General features: G+C 38.9%; 1 protein-coding gene and 1 long non-coding RNA gene across 2 annotated transcripts in view; both read left to right on the top strand.

The window, feature by feature from the left end:
- The first annotated feature begins 3,705 nt into the window (after nucleotides 1–3,705).
- LOC102305077 (intelectin) lies at nucleotides 3,706–7,334 on the top strand. The gene is made up of 9 exons (XM_042223422.1): nucleotides 3,706–3,732; nucleotides 4,125–4,183; nucleotides 4,280–4,366; nucleotides 4,507–4,653; nucleotides 4,749–4,996; nucleotides 5,674–5,838; nucleotides 6,513–6,630; nucleotides 6,822–6,928; nucleotides 7,191–7,334. Exons 3-9 carry the CDS (start codon nucleotides 4,282–4,284, stop codon nucleotides 7,332–7,334), a joined length of 1,014 nt encoding a protein of 337 aa, XP_042079356.1. The 5' UTR covers nucleotides 3,706–3,732; nucleotides 4,125–4,183; nucleotides 4,280–4,281.
- An 8,262-nt stretch (nucleotides 7,335–15,596) lies between these two features.
- Nucleotides 15,597–18,339, top strand: part of LOC121814964 — a 3,287-nt gene continuing 544 nt past the window's right edge. Inside the window, exon 1 of the long non-coding RNA XR_006054690.1 lies at nucleotides 15,597–15,685. This is a non-coding gene — a long non-coding RNA (uncharacterized LOC121814964). The remainder of the gene's footprint in view (nucleotides 15,686–18,339) is intronic.

Raw genomic sequence — 18,339 nt, 5'->3', positions numbered from 1 at the left:
AAGTCTTTAAAGGTCTGACTGGAGTGCCGTTCATGATGAAGTGATTATATCTATTAATATTAACTGACTAATGACTGTCCTCATTTCATTCTTACTCAAAAGAAGCTCATTGCATTAATGTGTCTCCCAAGGTAGATCGCCGGGGGAAGGTTTTTATGGGCCACATCTGCCTACCTTGATAGTGTGAGAGTTAAAAGAGCCCCTGCAGCAGAGATATTCTGAGGGAGGTGTTAATCGATGTGTGCACTTGAGGAGGGAGAACTCCTCTAATAAAGGTAATTCCTGCACTGAGCTTTCTAAGGAACATGGTTTGTCATGATAACCCTCCCTTGTAATAATAAATCTATGGCCAATTATCTTTTTTTTTGTAGAATTTTTAAGTGAAGGGAAGTAAATGTAAAATCTGCAGCAAATAGAAAAAGTGAGGCATTTTCCAAATGTTAATTCACTGTTAATTTCTATTTCATGAATTCGAAAACAGGAATTTCTACTAAGTCTGAGAAGTTGAATAAATGTTTAGGTCTTAAATTAGTTATTAGAAAGCTTTGACCAAATATTTCAAAAAAGAACAGGACAGAAAAAGCAGAATTTGAATTCCTGTAAACAAACATTTTCCACTTCACTCTGTCATTTAGTGGATTTCTTGTATGCATAGCAGAACATATACTCTCACTAGCCACTTTATTAGGTTCACCTTGCTAGTGCCAGGTTGGGGCATCTTTTGTTTTTCAGAGTGACTTTAATTCTTCATGGTGCAGATTTAACACGGTGCTGGAAAACATTCCTCAGAGGTTTTGGTCCATGTTGACATGATGACATCACACAGCTGCTGCAAATTTGTCAGCTACACAGCCGTGATGCAAATGTCCTGTTCCCCCACATCCCAAAGGTGCTCTATTGGATTTAGATCTGGTGACTGTTGAGGTCGTTTGAGCACAGTAAACTCATTTTCATGTTCAAGAAACCAGTGTGAGATTATTTGAGCTTTTGATTTGTGACATGGCGTGTTATCCGCTGGAAGAAGCCTGGCCATTCTGACATCAACAGAGCAACTGGCTATTTTGCCTTCTTCTAAACATTCCCTGTAAACTGTAGAGACGTTTGTGCAAAAAAGAAAAAAAAATCTCAGCAAATCATCAGTTTCTGAAACACTCAGACCAGGCAGCAAGAACCGCGCCATGTTCAAAGTCACTTACATTACCGTTTTCCCCCTTCTGAGGCTCCGTTTGAACATCAGCAGGTCATCTTGATCCTGTCTACAGGCCTAAATGATTTAGGCTGTACAGATGTACCCAATGAAGTGACTGGTGAATATGTATATGTAATCACAAACCATTTTTTTGTATATGGTTTGTGAGTGGAAGGCTAAATCTACTCTTATCCTACACAACGATGATGAGAGAGGTCCCACTCTAATCTTTGTTTCCTGCGGATGTTCATTCTCCTCATTCTCCTATGGATTGGATTTAGACCCAGACAAGCTTTGATGGATTTTATTTGTCTTTTCCAATCAAGAAAATTCAGTCGGCTTACAGTTTCTCTTTGGAATCTTTAAACCACATGGAGGGTTAGGCCATGTTCACAAGCTGATGGCTTCCACAAGGCCTGCCAGTCTGATAAAAATGGGCTTTTAGGGAGGGTTTTAAGGCACTTTAAGGAATCCAGAGATCATATCAGTTGTTTCAACATTAGGCAAAAAATAAAATAACATACAGAATTTGATTGAAGTACAAAGTGCAAAGCTTTTGTACCCCTGCACACTCTGCACAGAGCATTATAAATCACACAATAGTTGTATGACTGAAATGTGGAATTTCTGCTTTAATTCAGACTTTAACAAACGTATTGGATTTACTGTTAAGCAATTACAGCCATTTTTATGCACACAACTTTTGACTGACAAGTAGTTTCATGAGCACATGAGGTCTGCTTCCTTGTTATTTCACAAAAAATCTGGAGCTGATTTCAGGTGTTGAATGAACATTTGATACCTGTTTTCTAATTAAGAGGTTTAAAGTAATGTCAGTGTAAGTGAATAGGTGCATCATACCAAAGGCAGATTACTACCAAGGCTGAATGATAGCCATTGGTGCCAGAAACATCACCCTAACTGTAGCTTAATCTGACTCACTGATGTGAATCAGTGCATAATCACATTAGTTTTTGAGCATTCCTATCTATTTAGAATTGTGGGATATAATATGGAAATCTCTGAATTATTTTAAAAACCACCATAATCTGATTGAACTGTTGCTTCCAGAAAAACCCCACCAACTTAAATTTTTTTTGGATGAGAATGTGCAGTTATGTGTAGGATACGTGGACTTTCCTGCACACCTCTCTCTCTTCTCCACTGTGGTTTGTAAAGTCTCTCTATCTGACAGACCTTATAATCCTCCTTTGGTCCTTTGGGAAATCAGATCATAAAGTTCTCACACTGTTTGCTGCAATAATCCTAAAAGTCTTTGGGGGGAGAGAAGTCCCTGCTTTCAGCATTATTATAGATTTATAGAGAACACATTTTTAAAAATTTAGATTTTGTCCTGGTTTATAATTACATCTACACAACTCTTATACAAGAGCATGCATTCAAGTCAAAGAACACGAGAGAATTAAGCCAGATAAAAAAAAGAAAGTTAAAAAAAGTAAAGGTAGAGATAGTCTGGAGTATTCAACTAAACCGAGTCAAAGCTGTGTGTATGCCAGAATTTGATCTGCACTGAAAATAGATACAGAATAAAAAAAAATGAATGCAGAACCAGAACTAAATCTTATTGTTGTAAAACAACATTTTTAGTTAAAATGAAACATCGCAGGCTTACTAAGGTTTAAAATTACTTTGATTAAACAATCATTCAGAGAAACTAAAAGAAAAATAACCTTTGCCAATGCCAGTGTCCGTTTAAAAATAAATAATTCAGACATGCGTTTATGTAACAGTTTTGATTTACATTTGTACATGGGACAAGAGCCAGAAATAGCTCCAGGGTTGAAAAAAACACTTGGAGGGGGAGAGAAAACAATTGGGGAAGTGCAAGAAGAGGACACACAATGCTTTATTAATAAGAAGAAACGGTTCCAACAGACGGCCACAAGTGGCCGGTGCAGCTGTGTCGGTGCATCTTTCCTGCCAGTTTTCATTCGTTCTGTTGTGTGAGGCAGTTGAATTATTAGTGCGAGGTGTCAGAAAACCTTCCAGCCCACTCTCACAGTGTCCCTCTAACCTCTAAGAATAGACCACGATGAGACGCACCCGGAGGGAAGCAGCAGAGTTTTTGTCTGTCCTGGTCAGAAAATGAACCTGATACAGGCACGAGAACGTCGGCATCTAGTGGCTGATGTCAGATATTACACCCACTAATTTATGTTAAAGAGTTTGAGCTAAGGATAAACACTTAAATGTGGACTTTAGGAGGATTACAAATCATTTTATTATAATTAAACAAAATGGAAAAGTGAAACAACAGGAATTTTTCCACAGTCAATGACTTTAACATTTCAGGACAGTCGAGGTCAGTACAACATCCAGTATCAGTAAAATGGAATTTAATGACTGCAGAGATGATTTATGAACAATTTATGAACTGCTAAACAATAACTTGACCCACTTATGAATTTAAACTTTGCTCTTAATGTCACATGACAGGTGTAACAGCTCTATATATTCTTCTGTTACGTGAATAAAAGCCTTATTCCAACTTCCTTATTTCGACCCGGGACAGGATCTACATGGTAGGGATACAAACGGCAATTTTTTTTTGGTTTAAAACTTCGGGTGTACTAGTTTTTAAAATCTTGAAAATATTTTTATTTATACAGAGTATTGATAAGCAGTTTATAACTGCTTATCCTCACTTTCATTTTTAAATTAATCCAAATCTGCACAAAAATGTAATAGGTTCTCTTTCTGTCCTTACTCCTCTCACACATTTATGACAAAGTTCAGGTCAGCATTTTATTGTGAAATCTTGCTGACAGACACATCAGTGCTGTGTTTGTCTACAGATAAGATTCATACCTGTTTTGTAGTGATTTGAGTTGTTTGTTTTTCTTGATCAAAAACCTGGAATATATAGGAGAAAAAGGGAGATATGGAAATATTTTACAAATCACTTATTTTTCAGTACCAGAAAACAGCTTCATTATTACCAAGACAGCTCCTTCAAGAAGAAACACAGCTAAAGTAAAAACACACACATGCATACTCATATTCGGAAAGGTGTGAGAGAACATTGAGCAGTTTGATTGTTTAAATTGTGTTGTTTTTCTTCCCTCTCAGAGATGTTACACAACATATTTTTGCTTTTTGTGGGTCTGCTGTCATTGGAACATGTGTCCTTTGCAGAGGTTCCTTCTTCACAAATAGGTAATTCAAAAATGTGTGAACTATGTCTATTAGCCTTACAGCCTGATACAACACATATATGTGCTTATAGCCATGCACTTTGTGTACTTTCCCTTCCTGCTGTCAAAATGTAATTTTTTTAAACTTGCTTAAATTTTTAGTAAATATCACAGAAACAAGAGAGTATGCTGAGAGGATGCAGAACTTTACCAGGACAAATTTTGAGCACTTGGAGAAAGTGAGGAACAGATCCATTCGTGTTGCAAGGAGCTGTAAAGACCTCAGGGACAGATATGATGAACGAGAAGGTAAGGACAAGATTCATAAATGTAACATAACAGTCCAAGGCATTTATGTCCTCTTAAGACTGAATTATGTTTTCTTAATGCTATAACATTTCCAGATGGAGTATACTACCTGACAACAGGTAATGGCATGCTGTACCAGACTTACTGTGACATGACCACAGCTGGAGGCGGATGGACGCTGGTGGCGAGCGTCCATGAGAACAGCGTTTATGGAAGGTGCACTGTGGGTGATCGCTGGTCCAGCCAGCAGGGCAACAATGCTGACCTGCCAGATGGAGACGGGAACTGGTCCAACAGAAACACCTTTGGAACAGTAGAGAGCGCCACTGCTGATGACTTTAAGGTAAAATAACAAGTCACCAGTGGTGGAAAGAGACATTAACACTACTTTACTTTATTTTGAGGTTGGTTAAGTAATTCCATTTATTACTTTCTACTTGTTTTTAACTCATATTTTATTCCACTGCATTTAACTGATTGTAATAATATTTCACATCAGCATTACATATAAAAAGGCATAGTAAGATAATAAAATACATCCATTTAGTTCTGTTTCTACTGGATTTACCAGAAACTAGATGTAAAGAAGATAAAGAGTCAGTAAAACTTACCTTTGATTTGTGCACCGTTACTGTACTCTACTATCTAAAGCTAGCTAGCTACAATTACCTGCAACTAGCTGTACCTGAGGGTAAATAGGTAGAACATAATAAAGAGTTTAGAGCCCTTGTTGAGTCCTAGAATTTCTGCTTTGATTTCTTTTTTCTCATTTTCCATGTCTGTTCCTCTCTCTGTCCCATCTTGCTATTACTGCCTGTTTTACTGTCTCTGTTATGAGTCTCTGTATTTAGGAATTGTCTTTTACTTTTTCAAAACTTACTTTTAAAGTAAGTTCTCTTTCATGATTTCAAAGGTTGATTGAAATGAGAAAATGTACCTATTTGTTGCAAAATAAGTATTGCATAAGTGTGGAAAAGTTCTTATTTAAAGTCACAGCAGTAATGTGTACCCGTCACACAGAATCCAGGTTACTATGATATAACAGCTGAGGACATGTCTGTGTGGCACATTCCCAACAAGTTGCCGCTGGAGCACTGGAACCAGGAAGCTGCAGCCGTCCTCCGCTACCACACTGAAAACCGCTTCCTCAGACTGTATGGAGGAAATCTCTTTCAGCTCTTCAAGGTAATTTAGTTGTCCAAAAACCGAACTTATAACCAGGGTAAAAGGTCACAAACTGCTAGGTATCAATTACCTGGCAGCTAGTGTCTGTCATTAACAAGGTGGTACTACTGCATGGGTGATACTTTGTACAAATGACTGTTGCCATTGATCTCTTTCTTTGGGTGGTCTGTGCATGGGAAAAGGAAACTGAAAAATAAGTGTTTTTGTTTGCATTTCTTTCTCTTTCTGTAACACTTGAAGACTCACACAAAGAAAGAATATTGCACTTATGACGTCTTTCTGTCAAAATGTCCTGTTCAATTAAATTAAAAGTGTTACATTTAAATAAATGGTAAGAAGATATCTGGCTGCACTACTTCACTCCCTTTGGACACTTTTTTTGTTGTCTCTGTGGTCTTCTCGTTTTGCCTGTAGCTGTTCCACAGAAGCAGGAAAGTCATATTCACACAGCCACACATGTTGATTTTTAAACTGTATTTTCAAAAGCATTACATTTGTTTGCTTTTCAGTCAGAAACTATTTACAGATATGTAAATAACTCCAGCCCTGAGCCATTTCTAACCAGTTAGAGCTGACACTTTTTTAGTATAAAATAAAACAGTGGTTAAAAATGTTGTTAACTACACAAACAAACATGCAGATCTACACATAATAAGACTGTCTCATCTTTTCAGCAATATCCAGTGAGATACAATGTTGGGTCATGCGGTGAGAGAGGGCCAGCTATTCCCATCGTATACGACCACGGGGATAAGGAGTCCACCAGAATGTTGTATGGACCCAATTCAAGAAGTAAGAAGATAAAAACTCCATCTATCTATCTATGTGTGTGTGTGTGTGTGTGTGTGTGTGTGTGTATACCATTATTGATGAATAGGATACACATGGATTATCATCTATACTAATAAAAGGTTAAGTAAAATGTTTTTAAGTGTAGATTGCATCCCAAAGTTAATGATATTTTTATGTTTCTTGTTTGAAAGACGAATTTGAACCAGGCTTCATCACATTCAGAGCAATAAACAATGAACGTGCCGCCATGGCTATCTGCTCTGGTGTCAAGCCAACTGTTGGTTACAACACTGAACATGTGAGTAATCAGTCATCTCACATCTGCAGGCAATGAGTAATCACAACAAATGGTATAAATGCTTAATAATAATGCTGTATGTGTTAGTCCTCATAGGGAAATTACTGAATTTATCAGAGGAACCCACCCGAGGGATTAATAAAGTTTCATCTAATCACCCAGTGAAGCAGTGGGCAGCCACCAATGCAGCGTGTAGGGACGGTACCTTGTATCAAAGTATATCCAGTGTACTGACAATATTTGTGTGTGTGTGTGTTTGCAGTACTGTATAGGAGGAGGAGGATATTTCCACCCTGAGCAGTGTGGGGACTTCCCATCATTTGACTACGACAGACTGGGTGGGATGCAAGGCTGGAGCACCTCCAGAGAGATGACTGAGGCTGCTGTCTTACTGTTTTACCGCTGAGAGGATTTGTGTACATGTAGTCTCTGACTAAAGTCTGTTCAGCAGTCCCAGCTGTAACCAGATCAGGGAAGACTACAGATTTTTTTTAAACATATATTAATCACATAGTTTCTACATATAAAAAGAAATGGTAATTGAGAGATTATTAAGAGTCATTTGTAATTAAGGCACACACCAGCAGTAATGAACTGTGTATTCAAATAAAATGATTAAAAGATGAGCTCTCTGAAATTATTTTGGGTACTTGTATTTAATAGTCAGTAGACATGAAATGCGGGAGACAAATATAAATATGAACGGACAATATTGGCAGTTTATTTGTTACCAATAAACCAGTTATTATACCAATAACATCAGTTTGGAGATCACCTATACACTATATTGCCAAAAGTATTTGCTCGTCTGCCTTCACAAGGAGATAAACTTGAGTAACATCCCACTCACCGCTCTAATTCATCCCAAAGGTGCTCTATTGTGTTAAGCTCAGGACTCTGTGCAGGCCAGTTTAGTTCTTCACCACACCAAACTCGCTCATCCATGTATTTATGGATATAAATATATGGATGAGCATGACTGCACTGGTTTGCAGTCATGTTGGAACAGGAAGGGGCCATCCCCAAACCCACAAAGTTGGGAACATGAAATTCTCCAAAATGTCTTGGGATGTTGAAGCATCAAGACTTCCTCTCACTGGAACTAAGGTGCTGAGCCCAGCTCCTGAGGAACAACCCTGCACTATAATCCCTCTACACCAAACTTAACACTCGACACAGTATAATCAGAAAAGTACCGTTCTTCTGGCAATCACGAAACCCAGACTTGGTCATCAGATTGCCAGTCTGAGTGTGATTTGTTACTTCAAGAAACACACCTTCACTGCACTCTAGAGCAGTATGTAGCGATGGGCTCTGAAGAAAGTTGTTGATCTCTGTCCACTATGCGTGACCATTTTGTGGCTGAGCTGCTGTCGTTCCCAATCGTTTCCACTTTGTTTTAATACCACTAACCACTGACTGTAGAATATTTAGTAGTGAACTCCTCGGAGCGACCCATTCTTTCACAAATGTTTGTAGCGGCAGTCTTCATGCCTATGTGATTGATTTTTATACAACTGTGGCCACTGAAATGATTGGAACACATGAATTCAGTGATTTGAATGGCCGAATGAACCTGAAAGAGACAATGGATGCTTTGACTGTGGGCAGAATACAGCTATGAATTTCAGACAGATATTAGAAATACCAACAAGTTGCGTTTCTGTGTCAATATTTTATTTACAAAAGAACCCAGAAAACAAATAAACTTTTTAACCTGAAAAAACAGTCCTGGATCTTTTTTTCCCCTCATTTTTTGTTTGATGCACCAAATGTTTTCAGCTTGTGAAAGATCTGGACTGCAGATAGAAATTTCTGCACCTAGAAAAAAAGGCACTCAAAGTACTTAAATAAATTAACTAACATGAAACACATGACAGACAGGGGAGCAAAAGAGAGATGAAAAGTACTGACATAGTTAAAAGTACAACATAGAGGACAAGACAAGACAGACTTACACCAAAGACAGAAAAAGACTCATAAACACAGAGACATGGATGAACATAAACTAGAATAAAAACCAACTAAACTCTAACTAAATAATAAAACAAGAACTTTACATTATTTTAATATAACATAAGAAATCAAAAATATAATATAAACTGAAAATGCTGGGTCCCCTGATAGATAGCTGACAGTTAATAAGCTAGCAGCTAATAAGCTAACACAGCCACTTCACTAAGTTAGCTGAGTTCATTGCGGTAGCTGAGACAGACTGCAAAGTTTTTAGGATTTACTCAGTGTGTTGTTCTGAGGTTGTTTTTTCTTTTTCTTTTGATACAATATTCTATTATATACAGAGATTATGACAAAGTCTTTGAAATTTAGTTTCATGTCGTTAGCGAAGATTTCAGAACTGATGAAAAAGACAAGGAGTAATTGTTGGGTAAGTGACATGAGCTGGTAAAAGCAAAGAGAAGTTAACTTTTAGTGATATGACCATGTAGAGAAGTGGCTGAATTTTTTTGAGAGGAATATGTTGCTGCACGCCAGTCTTTTGAAAATCAGAATTCTCATTTACGTCTCTTTCAAAAATGTCTAATTACTAGAAACCAAATGTGGCTACTTTACCCACCTTGATGAGCAACATAGGTTCTTGTTCTGACCAAAGCAAAGATACTGGCAGGTCAAAACTTGGTGTATGCCTTACACTTGTAGGAACAAAGATCACTGTATAGAGTTGAGCTGCCAACTTCTTTGGGTTTACAGTGTTGTACGCTAAGGAAAAGTAAAAAATTATATATAATTATATAATTATTAATTATATATAATTAATAATCATTCTCCTTGGTGTGTCTTAGTGTGACAGAAAGGCAAAGCTGAGAAGTGTGAGGTAAATGTTGTGTTTAATAAATAAACATCATTAATCTTGAAGAAAGGCAGAGATGACTCAGATCCTGCTAACTTCAGGCCAATTGCTCTTCAAAATTTTGATCGAAAGGTGATAACCAAAATTTTAGTAACTAGACTGAACAAGTACTTGACCTCCATTATTCACTCCGATCAAACGGGATTTATCCCTGGCAGACTTTCTTTTTTCAATGTTAGACGTCTTCTCAACACCATCTATTCTGACCATGGTAGTTCGTGAGGAGCAGCAATTTTAGCTCTTGGTGCACACAAAGCCTTTGATCAGGTTGAGTGGTTTTATATGTTCGAGTCATTACGGAAGTTTAGGTTTGGTGAAATATTTATATCTTGGGTAAAATTAGTATACGCAAATCCAATCTGTTCAGTTCTCACAAATGGAGAGAGGTTGGCGCCATTTCCTTTGCAGCGCTCTGTTCAGCAGGGCTGTCCCCTGCTCTATTTGCTCTGGCATTAGAGCCCCTTGCGATTAAGATAAGAGCACACCCAATAATACAAGGACTCTTGGTCAGAGGGGTTGAAACTGTTATTAGTTTGTACGCAGACGACGTACTATTATACCTGCGTAATGCAGAAGAATCTGTACCATCCCTTCTTAATCTGGTCACCTCATTTGGCAAAATTTCAGGATATACAATTAACTGGGTTAAAAGTGAACTTATGCCTTTATCTAAAACCGGTTCGCAGAGTTTTCTTTGTAATGTTCCATTCAAAATAGTTAACGACCATCTCACATACCTTAGATTAACTGTTCCTAAAGATCCCAAATTAATTTTTTAAGCTTGAACTTTGTTGAATTCTTATCAACATTAAAGCATAACATCGAGTCATGGAAAATTCTTCCCCTATCTATGGTCGGTCGTATAAATTCCATAAAAATGGTCTCTCTTCCTAGATTTCTGTATCTTTGCCAAAATCTTCCTATTTATCTCACTTCCTCTTTCTTTAAGGAGTTGGACTCAATTATTACTTCTTACATATGGAACAACAAGAATCCTAGGATTTCAAAACTACATCTACAAAAATCCAAATCGGAGGGAGGTCTGAGTTTACCAATATTTAAACATTATTACTGGGCTGCAAATCTAAGAGCCTTGACCTTCTGGCAACAGACATCCTCAGATCTTGGTCATTTCAACATCCCCCTTTGGGTTAAAATGGAGGCTGGCATTGTAAGGGGCTCCTCTCTAGAGGCCCTGCTTTTCTCAAAAGTAGGAAGGGCTGAGAGTCTTAAGAAACTGGGGTTTGTTCCGAAACAATCTGTGCGGATTTTAAACCAAGTTAGAGGCTTTTTTGAACTGCCAAACTCCTCTGTGCAGGCACCAATATGTGATAACCATGCCTTTTTGCCTCCCTGGGATGATAAATCCTACTATGTTTGGAAGGAGAAGGGCTTAATCAAATTCAAAGATCTTTATATTGATGAAAAATTTGCATCATTTAATCAGCTTAAGCAAAAATTCGATTTACCGCATTCACATTTTTACCGTTACCTACAAGTCAGGCATTTTATGCAATCCAATATGAAGAATTACCAAGATGTTCCACATGAACATAATCTTTTTAAGGTGTTCCTGAGCCCTCCTTACTCCAAACATTTGATTTCTACAATTGTACATTTGTTTGATGACAGCATTGAAGTGCAGATTTCGAGGATAAGAGATGCTTGGAGGGAGGAATTGGGCATAGAAATATCAGAATCAATGTGGGACAAATGCCTATCAAAAATTCATTCCTGCTCTGTTAACAGTAGACATCAATTAATACAATTTAAAATTGTCCATCGGCTACATTATTCCAAGGTTCGACTACACAAAATTTATCCTTCAACTTCCCCCATATGTGACAGATGTAAAACATCAGAGAGCACATTGGCTCACACTTTCTGGCATTGCCCCTCATTGACCAATTTTTGGTCCAAAATATTTGATTGGTACTCTAAAGCTTAAGGGATTTCCATCTCACCCAATCCAGAAATTGCAGTTTTTGGCTGTGTACGTTCCAGAACTATCCCTGCGACTGTGCGGGTGCCAATCGACCTCGGAATGATGATTGTGAAAAGACTTATTCTAAAGGAATGGAAGTCCGCTGCTCCTCCCTCCTTCAGTGTCTGGCTCAATGACATGTTATCAGTCATTCAGCTGGAAAAAGTTCGATACCTGCAAACACCTGCGGCAAATGTTTTCTCAAAATCCTGGACTCGGTTTTGTACTCACCTTGAGAAAGCTCACGTTGTATAAACATGTACCATGGCACTGCAATTTCCCTGTTTATTACATATTCATGACATTTAATTCATTATGGATACTGGTAGTTTCAAATTTTAATGTTTTCTTTCTTTTGTCTTTCCCTATTAATTATTATTATTGTGCTATTTCTTGTCCTATCATCTCAGCGCCTGAGCTGTATTTGTTTGTTGATGGAGAGATTGCCAACCTTGAGACCTCAGAATTAGGGAGACATTCAAAAGGGCTGTTTGGGGGGATAAATATATTTTACAGTGTTTATTTATCGGATAAAATACGTTAAATGTCACCGTTATTATTGGCCGGCCCGGAAACAGCGGGGGTGTCCAAATTCAGAGGCTGCTTCCACCTGAGGACCCGGCCTTCGGTCTAAAGAAAGCCGGGTAGTACGTCACGAGCTCCCTCGGTGGAGTGAAACTGCCGTCTGCTCCTTGCTATCTAACCGGGCGTAAACTCTCGACCGTCTCACACTTCTGTTTAATCATTTTCTGTTTGACGTTTATTCAGCTGTGTGAAAACCCCGGAGGAACCCTCCCGAGGGATTAATAAAGTTAAATTTAATTTAATCTAATCTAATAACTTTAATCTCAGCCAAACCGATTTACTCACGAACAAATAAAACACTGAAAAAGCCAAACAATAACATTTTTAAGTTATCAAAGTGACTTATATATCATGTTTAACCCGAGTAGTGAAAGACCGCGGGGGTTTGAAGACGATGTGTCGGTCGGCTCAGATATTTGAAGTTTACACAGCTACATTCTCACCTGAAAATATGTTAAAAGTTTTTTTGCGACCCAGAAAGAGAAATAAGAGTAATATTAAAACTAAGTAGCTGCCGTCATTGTTGGAAACTGGAATTGGCTGGGCCGCGCTATGAATTCTGCGATATGGTTTTTCAATTTTGTTGTCCGGGTGGAAAATCTGGAGAAAGGTGGGATTCTCCCGGAAAAATCGGGAGGGTTGGCATGTATGGTTGTGGCAACATCACTAACCTTGTCAAACACCTCAGAGTAAATCATATCACAGAATATGACGAGCGTATGTTGAGGCGAACTGAAGAGGAGGACAGGGACAGGTGCTGCTAGGGCGAGACAGACGTCTCTCACGGAGTCCTTTAGTGCTGCAGGCAGGCAAGGTGTTCAAATAGCGCACAACTTCAGTTTTTTTTATTTCTATATGATGAACTCTGCATTATTAAGTGATAAGAACAAGTAATCTGATGTCCTGTAATCATTATGATGCTATAATTTGAGATACAATAAATAAAATACGTTTTTGTACAAAGTATCGGTATCGGATCAGTATCGTCGATACCACCCTGAATATTACTTGGTATCGGATCGGAAAGGAAATCAGTGGTATCGCACATCACTACTAAGAGTCAGTCTGCCAGGTGGCTCTTGCTATGTGCTAGCTCCAACTCTGATCACTGGAACATGTGCTCAATAGTGCAACTGTGCTCTCTCGCCACAAGGGGGCCCCCCCCACACAGCTGACAGCCTTTCCAACAGCTAGCATTATTATGATCATATAATGGTCATTATTCTATGCACATATAAAAGTCCGTCTGGGATGTTAGGCTTCTTATCAATTTTCATGGAATCTTACTGTTTCTGAGTGGACTGTTCAGTGGTATAAATAATTAGGCAATGGAAAAAAACACGTGAGGGTGAGTGATGAGTGAAAAGAAAAGACTCAGGGACAGACAGGGGAAAGGTAAGAATATGTGGACATAAAGAAGAATAAGCATAGTGTTTTCTTGAACGCATCTTTAGCTATCAGTGACTGTGACTTATGATCTGTTCTTCCCTCTAACAGACTTGAAGCTGCAATGGACGGACACGGTGAAGATGCCATTTTGCTCTTTGTCCTGCGTGTGTGTTCCTGGTTTCGTTTCCATCTCATCTACCACCAGACTGACGGACTGGCTGTGATACTTTATGGTGACAGAGAGAAGCTTGCTGCGATATTCCTGCAGAGGATGGTGACGGAGTTCTTCAGGAACTGGATTCACAGGCCTGAGTGACCAAGACCATCAGTGACCCAAGCCTGCGGAGTCTTCAGCACCCAACAGTGCCTTCACAGATTAAACACTGTTGATGTTGTTTACAAACCAAAAATAAATTCATTTTTAAAAATTATGTTTCCTTGTTATTATTTCATACATTCGTCAAAGGTCGCCAATCTGTTTGTGTTCTCTCGGTTAGATTTTCATGTATGTGCTGATGTAAGCTGCATCTATCAGTCTTTAAACACAGTGAGTGGTGTAATGATAGCTGCTATTGTTGAAGCTACCCACAGGGGCGCTAGTAGTGATGGGATTTCCGGCTCTTTTTAGAGATCCGGCTCTTTCGGCTCGGCTCACTAAAAAGAGCCGGCTCTTTCGGCTCCGAACCGGCTCTTCAGGTTGTTTTGTTGCTTTAATTAATTTATTATTAACAATAATATAAAATTATGCAGAAAAGGAATTACTAATGTAAAAAAAGTAGTTTTATTATATATGTTTATATATGGCCCCTAGAGACAAAGCACGTACAAACGCTAAAGCATATACAAACTCCAAAAAGCACGTACAAACTCCAAAACACATTTCTAGCGTTAACTGAACTTCCAAAACAGAGCTACCCAGATCACTTAAATTACACAATTGAAAGCATATGTGTATTGTTTGTGTATTTATAGACAAACACTCATATTTATTCAAATAATTAAAAAAGTTCATTTACCTGTTACTACCACACACCAAATCCGGTTGTTGATACTTCCTGGGTTGTGTAGAAACTAGGTAACAAAAGCTCAACACTGCGCCCTAGCATCCTGGAGCACTTCTGTTGTCTTTTGTACGTGCTTCTGAGTTTTTACGTGTTTTGGAGTTTGTACGTGTTTTGTCTGTAGGGGCCACCGTAAATATACTTTTATTTATTCACTCCACATAAAATGTAATAAATAAATCATATAATACAAAAAACAACTATTTACATTTTAAACTTTTAACTATTTAAATTTTCAGCTTTTTCCTTTTAAACAAATTTAACGTGAAACAACACAAAACACTGCAAACCACAACACAATTAAATATAAATTAAAATATTAAAACAAAAAGAAGATGCACATTCTCTGTCATATGGGCCTGCATGATTTCTGAATCTACTATACCTTTCTAATGTGACGTTGTTGTCCCTCGCTCTTTTTCTCTTTGGCTCTGTTCCTGTGCATGCGAGGTATGGGCTCAAAATGTGGTCATAAATATTTTGTACTTGTAAAAAAGATTTGTGTGTGCGTAAAAAAGATTTGTATGTGTAAAAAGAATTTGTGTGTGCGTAAAAAAGATTTGTATGTGTAAAAAAGATTTGTGTGTGGACTTAGAAAAAAAACCCTGCAAGTTACAAGTACGGATTTTGACCCTATTTTTCTTCCTTTCATCTGATTGGTCAATGTCATGTCAATCACAAATGTAACAATCCAATCAGAGAACAGATGGGTTTGGCTGTCGGAGGGGGGTCTGGCGTTTGATCTAAACTACTGGCGTTTAGATCAACTGGCGTTGGTCGAACAGATGTGTGGCAGACTTGCGTTTCAGGAGCTGCTACCGACAAACCAGCAAAAAAACGCCAAATGTGTCACCTGTGACACTTGTGAGGTTATCTCAAACACACTCCGTCAGTCTTGATGCTGTTGAACAACAAAATGTTTAAAAATGTGGCGAGTTTACCTGGTGATATCCTCATGCGTGACGCGATCGCGAAAACAGCAAACAAGTAACACCACGCCGATGTTGTTCACAGGACAGCAAGAGTAAACGATCGGGAGACTCTTGTCGTCGTTATCGTTCCCCTCGCACGGTTTATTTCTCCGAATTCAGCGTTTTTGCTTCACAACTAAAGCGAGCAGTTTACTTTGTGCACTAACATGGAGTCGAGTCAACCAGCGCCACCTCTGGCCAAGTGCCACAGCCTACAGCCAGATCAACCTGTGACACACATCTGCACCACGTTTGAATTCGTGTCATGCACATTTGTACCTTTCAATTGTGTCTGTTTGTGCGTCATGCAAATAAACCTTTGAAATGAATGAAATGACACTAATATTTCACTAGTGTTGTAACATCACATGTCGTTAGCGTAGTCTGTCTGTGTCTTTTCTCTGCGAACAAACATTTTAGAGTTGGTTGTTATATACAGTCTGTATAAGTGTGGTTAATCTAATAAACATTTGTAAGGAGATGGCAGTTACTGTGAATGTACAGCAGGTGATTAGTAATAAACAGTCAGACAATGACCCTGACAATCTCATTCAATCTTGCAGATTGAATGCACCTTCTGTGGAAAGTGGTACCACACAGTGTGTGTGGACTTCCCCTGTGCAGAAGGCGACTACAAATGTTGTGGGTGCTAAATAAACAGAAAAAATGATCCCTGTTGTCTTTGCTTACTGATTGTTTTTAGTGTTGACAATCCACATTGCTGGCATTGCATCTTTCAACATGTTTGTGGGTAGATTTGGATGTACCAGGGGTAAGTGCAGCCACTCAGCCTCTACTCAATGTGATCATAGCAGCAGGTGCAGATGTGTCACAAGTTAATCTAGTAGTAGGCTATGGTACTTGGCCACAGGTGGCAGCAGTGGACTGACCTCCATTGGAGACTGCTCCAGCTGCTGTGTGATAGTGGATCTGCTACAAATTGAAGATCATAAGCAAGTTTTGGAAATTAACCCTTGTATTATGTTGAAGAACAAACAATTGACATTGATTTTGTTGCGGGTCATTTAGATCCGTACTGTGTAAATCCACTCAGAATTATCCAAAAACTGCAATAAAACAATAGCAACTTTATTTTCCATTAGATAAACATGTAGAACACAGACATACAACAGTTAGACTTTCCATAACTATTTTAGGAACAATTTGGTTTTTCGTTCTTACAAACACATTTCTTTTGAACTTGCCCAACGTTCTCAGTTTTTCAATGCTCAACATTTTCTATTTTGTCCACATGATGGACAGAATGTAACTGTGTGCTTTCTGCAGATGTACTTCTTGCATTTCTCACGAAATGATTCTAGCCTACGTTACAGCGTCATGTGCGCTTTTTACATCCAACACAAAAACTGCAGTCGTGGTGCTTTTGATTGTACTCAGAACTCAGAAATTCTGCCTTCCGAATAGGAAGATGTAGGCAACACCAGACTGCAGATGAGCTGCATACAGGGCTGGACTGGGACAAAACCACCACATATCCAGCTTTACAGCTGTGGCTCCAGCAAACATCAGCTGATACTAGAAAGTAATATTAAATAAATTCTAACAACAGCTGATCAAACGTGCTGCTGTTGTTTAACGTGACATCCGGTGGTTTCCTCTTTCTGGCGCAAAGCGGACGATAAATAAACAAGAGGGAAAAGCCGATCAGCTGATCATTGATCAGTTTCATGATTAAAGTAGCAACAGGAGAGGGAGGGGGAGAGAATGAGAGAAGAAGAGGCAGCTGTGCAGCAAAGACACAGAATAACTCCAGCTTTGTGTCTTTTTCATTGTAGCTGAAGTCCGGGACAAACTGTTCCTTTTCACCTCAATACGAAACGCGTAATATTTTCTCTGAATACGAGACGATTCCGTTTTTTAGGACGGTTGGCAACTCTAATAATTAACCGTATGAACAAAATAAAGTTCAACATCAGTAACATAGCACCCACCCAGCTGTATAGAAACCCCGTCATGCTAGCTAGCACGCAGTACGAAAAAGTCAACATAACGAAAATAAACTCCAACTAAACTTGGTTTATATCTGACCCAGAGAGACTGCAGGTCATAACTTCTTACCTGAAGTTCAGTTCACCTGACACTCGGACGGGCGGCCGCTTCGGGTCTCTCCTCTTGCCTCCCCTTTTCCTTCATCCACCTGCTGGCCTCCACCACTTGCTAATGTTACTGAATCTGTGGAAGCTCCGCGATAGCCACCACACGAAGTAACGAATAACGAGCCTATCTAAATCCCAGTAACGAGTAACGCGTTCCTGATTTTGGCATAATAACTAGTTACCGTGCTCGTTACCACAATAATAACGTAGTTACTGTAACGCGTTACTTAATAACGCGTTAGTCCCAACACTGTGCATGACACGAATTCAAACGTGCTGCAGATGTGTGTCACAAGTTGATCTGGCTGTAGGCTGTGGCACTTGGCCAGAGGTGGCGCTGGTTGACTCGAGTCCATGTTAGTGCACAAAGTAAACTGCTCGCTTTAGTTGTGAAGCAAAAACGCTGAATTCGGAGAAATAAACCGTGCGAGGGGA

Source organism: Haplochromis burtoni, unplaced genomic scaffold, assembly GCF_018398535.1.
Source record: "Haplochromis burtoni strain Fernald_Lab_line unplaced genomic scaffold, NCSU_Asbu1 Contig_110, whole genome shotgun sequence".
Taxonomy (NCBI): domain Eukaryota; kingdom Metazoa; phylum Chordata; class Actinopteri; order Cichliformes; family Cichlidae; genus Haplochromis; species Haplochromis burtoni.
The sequence above is the reverse complement of the archived record's forward strand: the minus strand, read 5'-3'. Positions and strand labels throughout refer to the sequence as shown.